This window comes from Numenius arquata, chromosome 10 (genome assembly GCF_964106895.1).
Source record: "Numenius arquata chromosome 10, bNumArq3.hap1.1, whole genome shotgun sequence".
NCBI classification, from domain to species: Eukaryota; Metazoa; Chordata; class Aves; order Charadriiformes; family Scolopacidae; genus Numenius; species Numenius arquata.
Window position 1 is genome coordinate 27,583,446 of NC_133585.1, and position 13,478 is coordinate 27,596,923.

Consider the following 13,478-nt stretch of genomic DNA (forward strand, 5'->3'; position numbering starts at 1 on the left):
CAAGGAGGAAGATGTGAACACAAGGGACCACTGGTAGGAGAAACATAGCCAAGCAAAGGAGAAGAGGGAAATTCAGAGTAAAAAGCTGGGAATACCAATGATCTCGTTTGTAAGGGATATCTGTGGGATGATCTCAGTGCTTCCTCCCTTCTGCTACGGTTCTCTGTAGTCCTGGTCAGGTGAGATGCTTTTTTTCTTACTCAGCTGGGTACCACATTTCTGCTTTCATTGGAGGAGGATGGGATACAGCCCTGACTTGCACCTGTCACAGTGTTAGGTCAGCTCTGATCCAGGAGTTGGACACACATTCATGCAATAAGGCTGTTTAAAAGATTTTGGCAACTTAACGGTTTGTTACAGCCCTACTTTGAGCAAAGCTGCCCGAGTTGGCACCAAACCGGAGAGGAGCACTTTGTGCTCATGATATGTAGGGAGGCAGGGTTTTTGGCAGAGGAGTTGAACCAAGCTGCTGGAAGCCTGTAACTTCTTAAACTGCAGCAACATGAATGGGTGTTTGTGGCATGAGCCTTCAGGCCACGACAGCAGTCTTAAAACTTAACGAAAAGATTGTCTATAAACTGATAATGCCAGTGTTCCTCCTCCAGTGTCAGTCAAGATGAAGACCCATAGAAGTCAATCCAATTACCCTGAAATGCAGATAAGCATGATTAATGGCTCTGTGGAAACGAAACAAAAAATCCTTACAGGAATTATTCTTTATATGTATGAATGCAGGCTTAATGCTCCAGATGGCAAGTAAGTACCCTAGTAATATTGGAGGGCAGGGGGAGGGAGGAACTGCTGTGTACTTTGAGGAAACTTAAGACTAAGATAGTGGTCTGGGTTTTAATATATGAGATTTGATACTGTGCAAAATTTTATGTATCTACTTAAATTTAGTGTAACTATCATACTTCATTAGCACTGGAGGCAATATGCTATAAAAGATGAGGAAAAGAGGAGTGGACAGCCCAAAATAAAGATAAACATATCCGTTTTGCTTAGCACCTTCATTCCTTGCTATCTATCTGAAAGATTTAAACTCATCTCCTTCACTTTATTAGTTGTGTTATAGCTGCACCTGTTCATGTCACTACTGTTTCAGTCAGTGGTTCTGTTATAGCTTCTCTTACTGCTAGTTCATAATCTCATCTTGAAAATGCATTACGGGCTAAGATTCAGCACACAGCATCAGCCCAGGCGTTATAATGTCACCTTTCTTCCTTTGGCTGGGATTTGGTTTTCATTTTGTTTGTTGTCTTTTTTTCCCCACGTGTTTTATATCTACATTAAAAAAATACAGTTCGTTTTTTTTTAAAGAGAGGGAAAAGTAACTATTAAAATGTGTTTTTCCTAATTTGGAATTTGCATGAGTTTTATGTATTTGGAAAACATTAGCAGTCATACTGATGCTTGCAGTTACTATGTATTGCTACAAAAAAAAGTTTAGACAACATTTTTAAAAATAAAGAAGGCCCATGCTGTTTCGTTTAGCTTTGTGGTAATGTTACTGACACAAAGCAATTGTGATTGTAGTCTGTGGATCTCTGCCATGAAATATTTTCTGAGAGAGTTGCATGCTGGCAAAGTTGGAATTATAAAAATCACATAGCGCATAAAAAGGCAACAGGGCTTTTTCTTTTCAATGAACTAATGGTTACCTGCAAAAATGATTATTATTTCTTCTTTTCACCAGTTAGTTTTTCCTGGTAAATAACAGGAACTTTAATTGCACATTAGTAGCTTACAGGAACCTATTGTTGTGACATGTATTTAAACAAACTGTGAATTAGGAACCTCTTTCCACCCAGTGATCTAATTATATTGTCACACTAATTATTGTATTTTGTATTTATATTTGACAACTTTAATTTTCTTCTTCTGGTTTACTGAAATAGATTTCCTCTAGAGAATTTACCTTTTAGGTTGGAATTTCTCAACTTTTTCTTTCAGAAAATATACAGTGATTTGAAGCATGTCTCAGTCATTTTTGGATCCGTTCTGTTCACATCTCTGCCATTAGTTTTCTGTGTGATCTTAGGCTAGACATTTTAGTGTTCTCTGATTCTCTGTAGGAGTCCTGTTCAGCTTACTAAAGTGGTTTTGGATCTATGGATGAAATTGCACTGCCAAAACACCAGGTACTGTCTTAAGAACATAAATATAGCATGTTCATAGCTTGAGACTCTAGGGTTCTTTTCTGTGGTTAGAAAACAGAAAAGGACACGCAAGGGTCAAGTTTAGATTTGGTAACAGGCGATAAAACCTTTATCTGTTTACAAAAACATATGATGGGCATTTGAAGTAAATTGCACTCCTTAATGTAATGCAAATGCCCATTTAATTTCTATCCAAATACTATCTATTCCCAAGCTCCATAAATTAGCGTTCTTAATAAGCAGCCCTATTGTGTGATAGGTCCATGATGTTATTTTGAAGGTAATTAAAATATTGAAATTAAGCATGTAAGCCTTTATTTATTTTATTTAATCTCTCCCTGGAAATATCCACATAAGTAAAGGCTGCTAGTATGGGGATGAGATCGTTAGTGGTTTAATGTGATGAAGCTAATCAAAACAATTACAAGAAATGGTGCTGTGGAAACATCACAATTTCAGCAAGCCTAGACACGCGTCAGCAATAGTGGGGCATTGGGGGAGCAGTAATATTTAACAAATAAGCTGTTTCTTCACATAGGGAGGAGGCAACTTTTATTAAGGGAAACCTGAAAGGGTGTTGAGAATGGAAATTTATCCAAGACAGACAACAGTCTGTGTAAACACGGCAACTTTGGCCGATCTGAAACATCTACTAATGGGGGAATGGAGGGCATGTGGCACAAAGCTCAGCTTTGTGTGATTGCTAAGAAAGGAGACAGGCAGATGAGCTCTGTGAAAACTGTTTGTAGTCTGCCTCGCTGCAAGGTTGATGCTGGTGGAAGGTTCCTAGAATGACTTTTGAGATGGGGGAGAAGATAAGGGATGTTCTCAAGGGGCTCCTGTGGAATCACTGCTGCTCTTGTTGGTGACTATGCAATTGTCTGGTCAAGCAAGACAGAGGTGGTTGCAAGGTTTTCCCACACCTGTGCTTTGTGGAGCATGGTAGCAAAGTTCTAAGATTGAAACAGATAATTTTGAACAATAACATGTTCAAAGTAAAGAATCAGTTTTGTTACTGCGAAACTAAATCAAATTTGATTTTACGTATAACATCATCAAGTGGGAAGTTTATGCATTTACAATGGTGAGTGCAAATTCAAGCTCTCATGAAATATGGCCCATCTCTAGCTCTTAACAGTCACTTCTAGCACCTAGCAACTTCTGTACTCCAGCTGCTCCTAACTCCTCAGAGGCAGGACCGCTTCATATTGCTCACTCAGTTCACTAAACCTTTTCTCCCTCATGCTGTATCTCTTCTGAAACATACAGCTAGAGCAGAGAGTTTTGTTCTCTTAACGCATGAGCACTCACCGTGCAGGGCGCTTGACTCTCTACCTTGACTGCCTGAATCAGGAAGGCGGTCATTTGGGTATCACCAGCTGGCAAGGAGTATGCCAGGAAAACGCAACCCTCCTCCAACGGTGAACAGACTTGAAGAAAGGTTACAAGCAGGAGTCGGGCAGGTTGGATGGAGGATGATCATGAAAACACAAAATGGAGGACAGTGAGAGGAAGCAGTAGATAAGCAATACAGAACTATGCTCAGCAACCGAACACTCATGCTATAGCAAGATGTATTTTATATCAAGTCTTCAGCAGGAGTTTGATGGCTATTAGCATTATTAGAAAAGATCTTTTATGGCATTCCCCTACTCCTTCCTTTCTGCCACAGAACTTTCTCTGCCCTGTATTTTTTTTTTTTGTTCATGTTCTTGCTGGTTTGTTTGGATTGTTTTTTTATATATGTAAAACTCCTGAGTTTTCATTTTGTTTGTTTTGGGGTTTATTTTTTGGTAAAATATCAATGCAACATAAAATGGTTTGATTTAACTGGACCTCAAGTCTGAGGTGAGAGTCTGTCTCCTGTTTTTCTGTCTGCAGGGATTCCAATGCTGAAGATAGTATTTGCGGGTTATGAGCACCTGTCCTTAATTTCCGTCCCCTTACTCATCTATCATCCTGCTCAGATTCTTCTTGGCAGTTTGCTGGTACCAACAATAAAATCTTGGATGGTTTCTAGGCAAAAGGTAAGAATTGCTGGTTTTGATTTATAATGGAAAGTGTGCTATGAGGAAAAAAAAAACATAAACACGTCTTAAACTCCTCAGGTTTCTTCTTGGAGGTCCCATTTTCTGTTCCTTTACATCCTTTATGACAGCGACAGTCACAGTAGTATCAAGTTAAAAATACTGAACTTTATCCTCTTTGACTCTGAAAAGGTTCAAATCTTGAAGTTAGACCTCTATGGTTAGTTCAAATTATGAATTCATTCAAATTATGAATTCCGATTATGCCCAGTAAGAATGGCTCTGTCTTTGGGTAATAACCACAGCTTTGGATCTCCGTTATGGAGAAGTGACAAAGATCTGTCCACTGGAATGGGAGCTGGGGAAATCAGGTAAAACGAGGGCACTTTCTGAATTGAATTGAAGCAGGATGAAAACTTTTTAATTTTTTTTTTTTCTACTTGGGTCACTGTTTACAATGGCAAGAAGTCTACAGAAGACTGGTGCATCACATTTCATGCCAAAATTACGGCATGGGATAGCTTGTAGGACTATAACCTAGAGGTTTTTGCATCAACGTCACTGATTCAAATTATGCTTATTTCAGTATGAATTGAAGCTATTGGCGTCTGACAGCCATTCTGTGATCTGTATGAAATAGTTGCAATGGTTTTAGTCAGGTTCTCAGAACAGTAGTAACCACCTCACAAAAAGCAGGTCCATGCAGCTGATTTTAATGCTGCCTCCAACGTTCTGAGATAATACGGATCAAGGAGCTGTGGCAACTGAAGCTGTCTTTGACAACCATTTTAGGTGAAGGCTGAGACCTACTGTGGGAAGACCAGTGCCACCAGTACGCTGCATTCTCCATTTTTCAGTGGAGAAGGTTTTTTTGATAACTTCCATGTTTCCAATGTTCAGCAAAACCCAACAGGCTGCCATTTAACTATCATCACTCCACTAAAGTCACCTTGCTAACTTGAATGCTAAATTCCCTAAATCAGTGATTTTTATGTGGCTCCACTTTTGCTTGCCTGTACTGTAAAAAGCAGGAAAACTCTCAATTTTCAGGAACTGAGTCCAGAAATCAGACTTTGTTAGGATAACCTTATCTTAGCATCAGAAAAGGAAGGACATGGACCTGTTGGAACGGGTCCAGCGGAGGGCCATGAAGATGATCAGAGGGCTGGAGCACCTCCCCTATGAAGACAGGCTGAGAGAGCTGGGGCTGTTCAGCCTGGAGAAGAGAAGGCTCTGGGGAGACCTCATAGCAGCCTTCCAATATCTGAAGGGAGCCTACAGGAGAGCCAGAGAGGGACTGTTTGTCAGGAAGTGTAGTGACAGGACAAGGGGTAATGGTTTTAAATTGGAAGAGGGGAGATTTAGATTAGATATTAGGAGGAAATTCTTTCCTGTGAGGGTGGTGAGGCACTGGAACAGGTTGCCCAGAGAAGCTGTGGATGCCCCATCCCTGGGAGTGTTTAAGGCCAGGCTGGATGGGGCTTTGAGCAACCTGGTCTGGTGGAGGTGTCCCTGCCCATGGCAGGGGGGTTGGAACCGGATGATCTTTAAGGTCCCTTCCAACTCTAACCATTCTATGGTTCTATGAAAATGGAAATTTGAGAATCATATGTCATTTCTCCGTCAGTCTGAAAGTCATGACATTTTAAAATCGGAAACTATCAGGAGACATTACAGATTGTGTAAAGAAATTTTCATGCTATTCCCGCAGAAAGATAGCCTAAAGTTGACACTACCGGTGACGGAACAATCCCTGCAATGCTGGCTTCTCTTCAGCATCTAACCGCTTGTCTGCTGCCAAGACTGGGAGTGGGGCTGGAACTCCTCCAGACCTCCCTGATCCTCAGGGGCGGTAACGGCCTTTAGGGGCTGCTGTCAGATGCTGCCAGTTAACACAGCCTTTAAACAGGGCATCGGAAAAGTTGACAGTACTGGAGAGATTTACAGTTCGCCAGCACTAGTTTCTTATTCATTAAGCATCAAATAAACCTCCTGTGCTAATCAGACTGTAATGCTACTGTAAAACCACTTTGGGGGATTGTTGTTGTGTTGCAGCAGTTTCTTCAGTTGGTCTTCTGTATTATTCACAAATGTTATTTTAATTACTCTTTGAAAAAAAAAAAATCAATGAGGTTGGGTCTGGTACAGTTATAATAAGTGTAATAGAAGTGAATGTTGTGACTGGATAATGGTCTCCCGCTTTGAAAATAAACATGTCATCATCACCCTTGATGTTTATTTTCTATAAACACCTTGGCTTCATTTTGGCATCTCTCTTGCAGGGGGAGACGGTTATCCAGTCACAGTGCTCAACTGCAGTGACATTCTTACTTAATTATGATAGTACATGTGATCTGGTTGTATGAAATTGAATTTAAATATTTAGAGGTTCATCTACACTAAAGTATTTCTAGTTTGCAAATATGGCAGCAGAATCTGCCAAACTACAAAGTTAAAAAATTGTTTCCCCAAACAAAATGTGGAACGATGTCTCTCTCCAAAGTCTCTTGCTGAATAATATCCAAAAGACTAATCTCAAACGGCTAGATTTAACAATAGTTAAATGCTGGTGTTTCTGAGGGGAATATAGCCTATTTATTTTTAAAGGTTTGGATTTTTTTAAGGGTTTACATTTATGCTGGAGCATTTTTCAAGCAGTGCTTACAAGCTTTAAATGTACAATATTAAAGGTTAATATCTACAGTAAGGAGACCCATCAGACATCTCTGAGACTGAAAATTGCTTGTTTAGCCAACCCTCCAGAAATGATTAGTCTCTCACTCGACAGGCAAATGCTAGCCTGTCAGGGCACTTCCCCCAAAGGGCTAAGGAAAACAGAGGTTCCAAATTTCAGGAATTTGCAAATTTAACAGATTTTCCCCCCTCACTCAGGCTAATTCATCCCGTGCTAGAAGGCACTGAGCTTTTTTGTTGCAGAGCACACCAAAACCCAGGCATCCTTCAGTGACCACATCAGTGTACAGGAGCAGCTGAAAACCTAAGACCTTGTAAGCCTGTCACATTTGCCTCCTGAGCTAGAGAGGCTGCTTCCTGCCAAACCAGAGTACAGTCACCTGTCGTTTGAGTTGAACTTCTGTCACACACTGAATAAATAGTTCACCTACCATAGTTGGCCAACCCTGCGAGGAGCACAGAGCTGGACCTTGCCATCAAATAAGGGCTTGTGGTTTCTCTCCTTCTCCTCAGTAAGAGTAGACTAGAGCTACAAAGACCTTGCGTCCCCTGGCATAAGATCACCTCTGGACATACGGACTTTGGCTTATTCTTACCTTTTCTCAGAAAGGAAGGTATAAACATAGAGGTGCCAGACATCCACCACTGCAGCAGTGACTGTGCTCTGAGCAGGTTTCGAGCCAGATGGAAGGAGGCCAGGGAACACAAAGGGGTTAGCAGAAATTTTCTTCATGGGTCTTTCCCTAAGTGGGTCAGAAGCTCTTCTATCTGTGCCACAAGTGGTTTGAGTGGAGTCCAAATAGCTCCTTTCTTAAAAGACATCCAAGACCTACCTCTGCTTCCTTCACTGGCACTGTAGCCGTATTCCTTGTGGTTCCTCTGCTGAGGCGATCTGCGTATGAGGAGGTTGTGGTGGGCTATCAGAGACAAAAACGTCATCACAAACCCCGGAGTAGCCTATGAGCTGCATGCTGACTCCTCGCTCAGCCTCCCAGAAGTGCACGCAGCATTTTGTTGCCTCGTATAAATAAAAATCTTGTCTTGTGCTGTTGGTTGTCTTTTAAGAATATAAAAAAGTGACTGTTTTGTTTACTGTTCACAGGCACAGAAGTTAACCAGGCAGCCCAAAGCACCCGTGAAGGTATAATTATGGAGATGGCCTGTGTCTCAGTGAATGTATATATGTACTATACTGTACACACAGACAATTGAGACAACTGGGTATTTGTGAATGTTGCTTCAGTGCATATTTTATTTTTATATATATATATATATTAGAAAGATACCTGTTAAGTGCCTTACAGATGCATTTTTGGCAAAAGCATTGTTTCCAGAAGCCACTTTGTTGGTTACTGCAAGAGGTTGTACAGTATTTTGGAGTCCTTTAGTTTTTATTTTTCTAACCGAGTGAATGGTCACGACTAACAGCTGTTTCTTCCATTGCCCCTAATTTGAAGCCAGGGTGCACTAGCTGTAAGTCTCTGTTTTAAACTAGCCAAAAGGACCAGAAGCCTATCCCACTGCCGGCTCACCCTGGGGAAGAGCTTTCTGAAGGTTTTTTTTCCAAGATTGACTTGAATTTCTGTGTGACTCTGTTACACTCCCTAGTCATATGACTGTGACATGCCTTTTTCTTCTGAGTTTGTGTATGCTCAGCATGGGGCCATCCATTGGATAGAAGCTGAGAAGCATGAATTATTTGCATTTGTTGACACAGTTGTCTAGACATTCCTTCAAAGTTAATGGTTTCTCAAGAAAATTCTTTCAATTCCATTGTATGATATTGTGCCATTGTATATCTTAAATGCCTCATAAGCTTCTTCAAAGAAATGGTCTGGTGCTTGGGTTATGAGTGAAGTATTTGTGTTTGCAGCTAGGAGATCTTTTATAATTTACCCCTGAAGAACACAAATTTTTGTTTTTCTTTTTTCTCTTCCTTCCCCTGGTGCAATGCACGGAGATCTGCAGTGACAGAATTTAGGATGCTAATATTGAAACAGCCTTTATTGTAGGAAGCCAAGCTACATTTTCTATATTGCTGCATTGGTAATGAATGATAGCTTGTGAGGACAAGAAAGTTGACAATTTTTTATTTTATTTTTTTTTGCCAATTAAAAGGATCCTTATAGTAACAGAAACACTATCTTAGCTAATTTGACAATCAGTCACACGCAACTTTTGTTACTCTTCTTAATAAACTTATACTAAAAAAGAATGCAAAATACTATTTCTAAGAGGAGTGTTCAAGAGAAAGGAACACAGGCATATATTTAAACATATAGCCAGCACTGCATCGTGTCTGGGAAATTAAGATTTCAAAAATGTACTCTAGTGCAGACTTTGAGGTGTACCCATCTGCAAAAACTGTGCTGGCAACCGTGCATTTAAACATTGAAAGGAATGAAAGAAATAGGTCAAACTGGGATCGGTATAAATGCAGAAGTTTCAAGTTAACGTTGCAGTTAAGGGTACAACTGAGTGCAAACACTTAGGAGCAGGTCTTTAGCAGATGTAAATTGTTGTAGTTCTGATAAGGCTATGGACATTTACACAAGCTAAAGATCTTTTGTATGACAACAGGCATGTGAAATTCATATCCTTTTGCCTTAGTGAAAAAAACCTGTGTTTGGTTTACCTAGTCTGTTATTCCTAGTCCATTATTCCTGTGAACAACAGGAAAGTGATCTGGTACCAATCATCGGTGCTTTACCTGATGGTCAGTCAGTGCAAGACTGCTCTGGTGCCATCTGTACGAGAAACAATAGTTTCCAGTTTCCTGGCAGCGTTACCTTGTTCGGAATTGTCATCACCAATAAAACGACCACGTAACAAAGGTACTTGAGGTGGCAACATGCTGAATTCTTTCATCCCCTGGAGGGGGATGAAGCTCTGCACACTGAGCAGGCAGGAGGGCTGAGGGACACTGTCCACCGCCCGTGTCCCCCAGGACTGTGCTCTCTTCTCACTAGCCAGTGATGCAAAGGGCAGTGGGCAGTGAGCTCACAGTTTTGATCAGCGCATCCCCAGACAGCACATAGTCAAGATCCCCCAACAGGTCAACCAGCGAGGTAATTGGAGAGGATAGCGTGCGTGTTCTTGGGCCAAATTCAAGGTTCCCCTTCCTTAAGCATGCTAACCGGTAACTGGCTCCATGTGGGAAGAAATTCCTTTGTCTGGGCTTAAAAACCCTGCTTGCAGCAGAGAGTCCAGACTCAGGACAGTTTCTTTGTGTTCTGTTTCCATAAACCTGAACTTCCAGACTATGTAAGAACTTAATCCCGATCCCACTGAAATCGCTGACGCTTTCTGTTGGTTTTCAATGGCAAAGCAACTGGCCCAGAAAGAGTGCTCACTTTTTTAAAATATATAGGAAGGGTTCAAGCATACAGTGACTTACTGTGATTGTGTCGATGCTACATAGTCAGAACACTGCAAGTACCCTTACTGAGCTACCTCTTTGTACTGAATCTCCGACTTTCAGTACGTACAACAACTTGCTTAGATTCCACTGGACACGTCCTTTTTCCTTTGTTAAATTTTTTCTTCATTTAAGAATATTTCAAACTGTTTTAAAGTGGAGTTTTGTTAGAGCCTTTACAAAGTCCTTGTTGATTGCTTGGGGCAGCCTAAATATTGTGTATGAGTGTTGGGAGGTGTTGGTCTAAAGGGAATATAAAGCAAAATGGAAATACATATATTAAATCCATACTTAATGAAACTTAATTATGCATATCAATTCTGTTATGTTTAAAGACTGTTAAGATGTTTGGTTTATGACTTGTTATTTTGCCTATATGTCTTTAATAAACAGAATGGTTTTGAATTTAATTTTGTTAATAGGTAAATAAGGTAAAATTGCTATTCCTCTAGGTCAACTTTTTGCTTCTGTTACCTATGTTTTCGTTCTTTTGTGGCTAAGCCTTTAAACTGTTCACGTGTTCTTCAGAAAAAAAAAAATCCGTAAACTGTACAGAAATATTTTATGAACTGAACTTGGGGAAAGTCCTCAGAATACTGCAAATTATCATCAATTGAAAATTAATTCGTTGAACTCCACTAGTTTTTCAGTAGAGGGTTAGAACAGTTCTGAATCTTTTCAACTTCTTGGCTTTAAATTTAACTGAGGGATATCCAGTATTGAACATAATCAGGCAAAACTGAAGGCAAACGAGAACTTCGTCCATGTTACAACATAAGGATTTGCTTGATCATCAACACTTATTTTCTTCTGCATATCTATAATCCCATCTAATGATAGCAGAGGGGAAAAATGCCCAAACAATAAAGGGGCACTTCAGACATCACAGGGAATCTCAGCACTTTGCGTTCAGTTACTCAAACATTTTATTTCCCTTTTTGTGCGCTAAATCAAGAAGCTTTTGATGACTCCAGTAATAGATCCAAGATAAATCATTTTTTATGTAGATAGAATCATAATTATGGTTGTGGTTTTTTTCTTCTATGTCCTTTAGTTAGTGCGAATAGGTTACGCGACAGAAAAGGCGATCTCCGCAGAAGCTGCACAGTTTGTGCTTGTTCACAGAGCAAGAGGCGAGTAATCCAGCAGCGTGGTTTTACAGAAGTAGTCCCCTACGTTATTCTGGCAGTCAGGGAAAGAGGAGCTGTTAGTTTTATTTGTGTACGGTTTCCTGTGGAAATATCTTGACAGCAGGAGGTTAGAAGGTAAGATGAAATATTGTCTGTCTGCGAGCACATTTATTTATGTGCAAGTGCATACGTGCATAAGAGATGAGCAGTTATATATGTAGAAATCACTAGAAAGGACCAAGTCCCTGGTATACATTTTTTTTTTTGCAAGATTGCATATGGAGAAAGAGCTACTTTTCTGATGTTATTCTGACATTAAAAATGAAATTTCAGACACTGAGTTGTGTTTTGTATTGAATCATAATCTCATACAGAACCTTTACAGCAGAGGATTGCAGCACTGTGTTTGTAAACCGTAGACTATTTTGCACTTAAATAGATGTTGATGCATTTGGGAATTACAACACCGTAAAGGGCTAAATCGTAGTTTCTCCATTTTGTTATAATCCAAATGCATTTATATTACTATTATTATAAAGTGCCAGAAACGCATACAGCCCCTCGCAAACGTGTTAAATAGACAAGAGACTAAATTCTGCCCTCGGTTACACTTGCACATCTCCAGCGAAAGGGCTGTTAAGCTGCGGAGCGGTCTCCCTGGGGGGAAGCTGTTTGAAGAGCCCTGCCATTGTTCTAACAAAGCTCGGTGATAATGTAGCACGAGGAGAGTAAATGAGGAGTATTTTACTTCAGATTTGATGGCCTGCCCTCTCCAGCACCTAACAAACCAAATCTCTTTCGTCCCTGTTTCCACGGGTAGCCCCAATCTCCCAGACCAAAACTACAGCATCAAATCAGAATAACGGCAGAAGAGGAAGATTGTCTCCTCTTTGCTGTTTTCCTCCTTAAACCACATTATCACTTGTCATCATTAGACTGTGACTTCTTTGAGGAAGCATTTTGAATTAAATTCTTCGAAGTTTTTTGTGTACCGTTCCTGTAAAATTCTCATTCAACAGAGAACACCCTGCAGGATGGTAAGTAGTCTTCTGGAGTAGCATGGTCAAGGGCTGTCTGATGGCTTTGGGCGTGCGGGACCAGAGAAAGCAAAGCCAGGAAATACAGGTGCGAGGCGTTGCTGCAGGCAGGTCTGCTTCATGCTGGCATCTGGAGCTGTAGCAGAGGTCATGAAAGCAGCCTCTAAATTGTTCTCGTGCCAGAGAGGTGGAGAGTGAGATCCTCAGTGAGAAGTGAAATTAAATTTGTTAGTGATTAAAAGGACAAGAGAGATGTGTTGGAAGCAATTGGTGCCAATGAGGCCTCTCGGCTGCTCCCCTAAGCAAATTGCAGTCTCGGTGGAATATCAGCTTCTCAGTCCATCAAATTGCAGTAATCAAGTCTGGAGCTGATGGGAGCATGAGTCACCACTTAATTTTCTCATCAGCGGAGGCCAAGTTTTCAAAATATTTTTAGATGCGTTTCCGCAGAGATTTCTGCCAGCCGGTGACCTCTAGAGTGACAAGAAAATGAGCAATAGCTGCTGTTGAATCGGGCTCTGCTCGCTGCCACCTGCCCTGCTGACTGCAGTTTTGGGCAGGGAGGGCAGGTAGATCAATGGCCTTTGGCATTGCTGTGCAGAAAAGAGCCCCACTGAGTTGATCCCGTCACCTGGATTTGTTAAGCAATAAAATAACCTGTTAATTCTTAGGCTATCTGGTAGGTTCAAATCAACGCTGACCCTACGTTGCTAAGCCCAGACCAGAACCAGGCGTGAGAGTAGAAATTGATTGCGGTTCCTGCTCGGAGAAACAGCCGATACCCAACAGCTCGCAGCACACAGAAGAGGCCGTGCATCTCCTTAGGATCCCGTGCTGGTGGGTATTCTCCGCTCTTTACCTGTGTTCAAAGTGGCCACCTGGCACAACCATTTTTCACCCAGTTATGAAGTAGAAGAAGAAAAGCCTCTTTGGGTGGCATCCTCTGTATCCTCCGTCTAGTATAACTGTAACACGATCAAAGGCTTGCAGATGTTAGCATGCTGATGTTAGGT

General features: G+C 40.9%; 1 protein-coding gene across 2 annotated transcripts in view; it reads left to right on the forward strand.

Moving 5' to 3' along the window:
* The window catches only part of SLC10A7 (solute carrier family 10 member 7), a 152,673-nt gene extending 144,646 nt beyond the window's left edge, over positions 1 to 8,027 (forward strand). For both annotated transcript variants that reach the window (XM_074154789.1, XM_074154790.1), the window contains 2 exons: positions 4,041 to 4,186; positions 7,983 to 8,027. In XM_074154789.1, the coding sequence (XP_074010890.1) occupies positions 4,041 to 4,186; positions 7,983 to 8,027 (191 nt within the window). The remainder of the gene's footprint in view (positions 1 to 4,040; positions 4,187 to 7,982) is intronic.
* Positions 8,028 to 13,478: the final 5,451 nt, after the last annotated feature.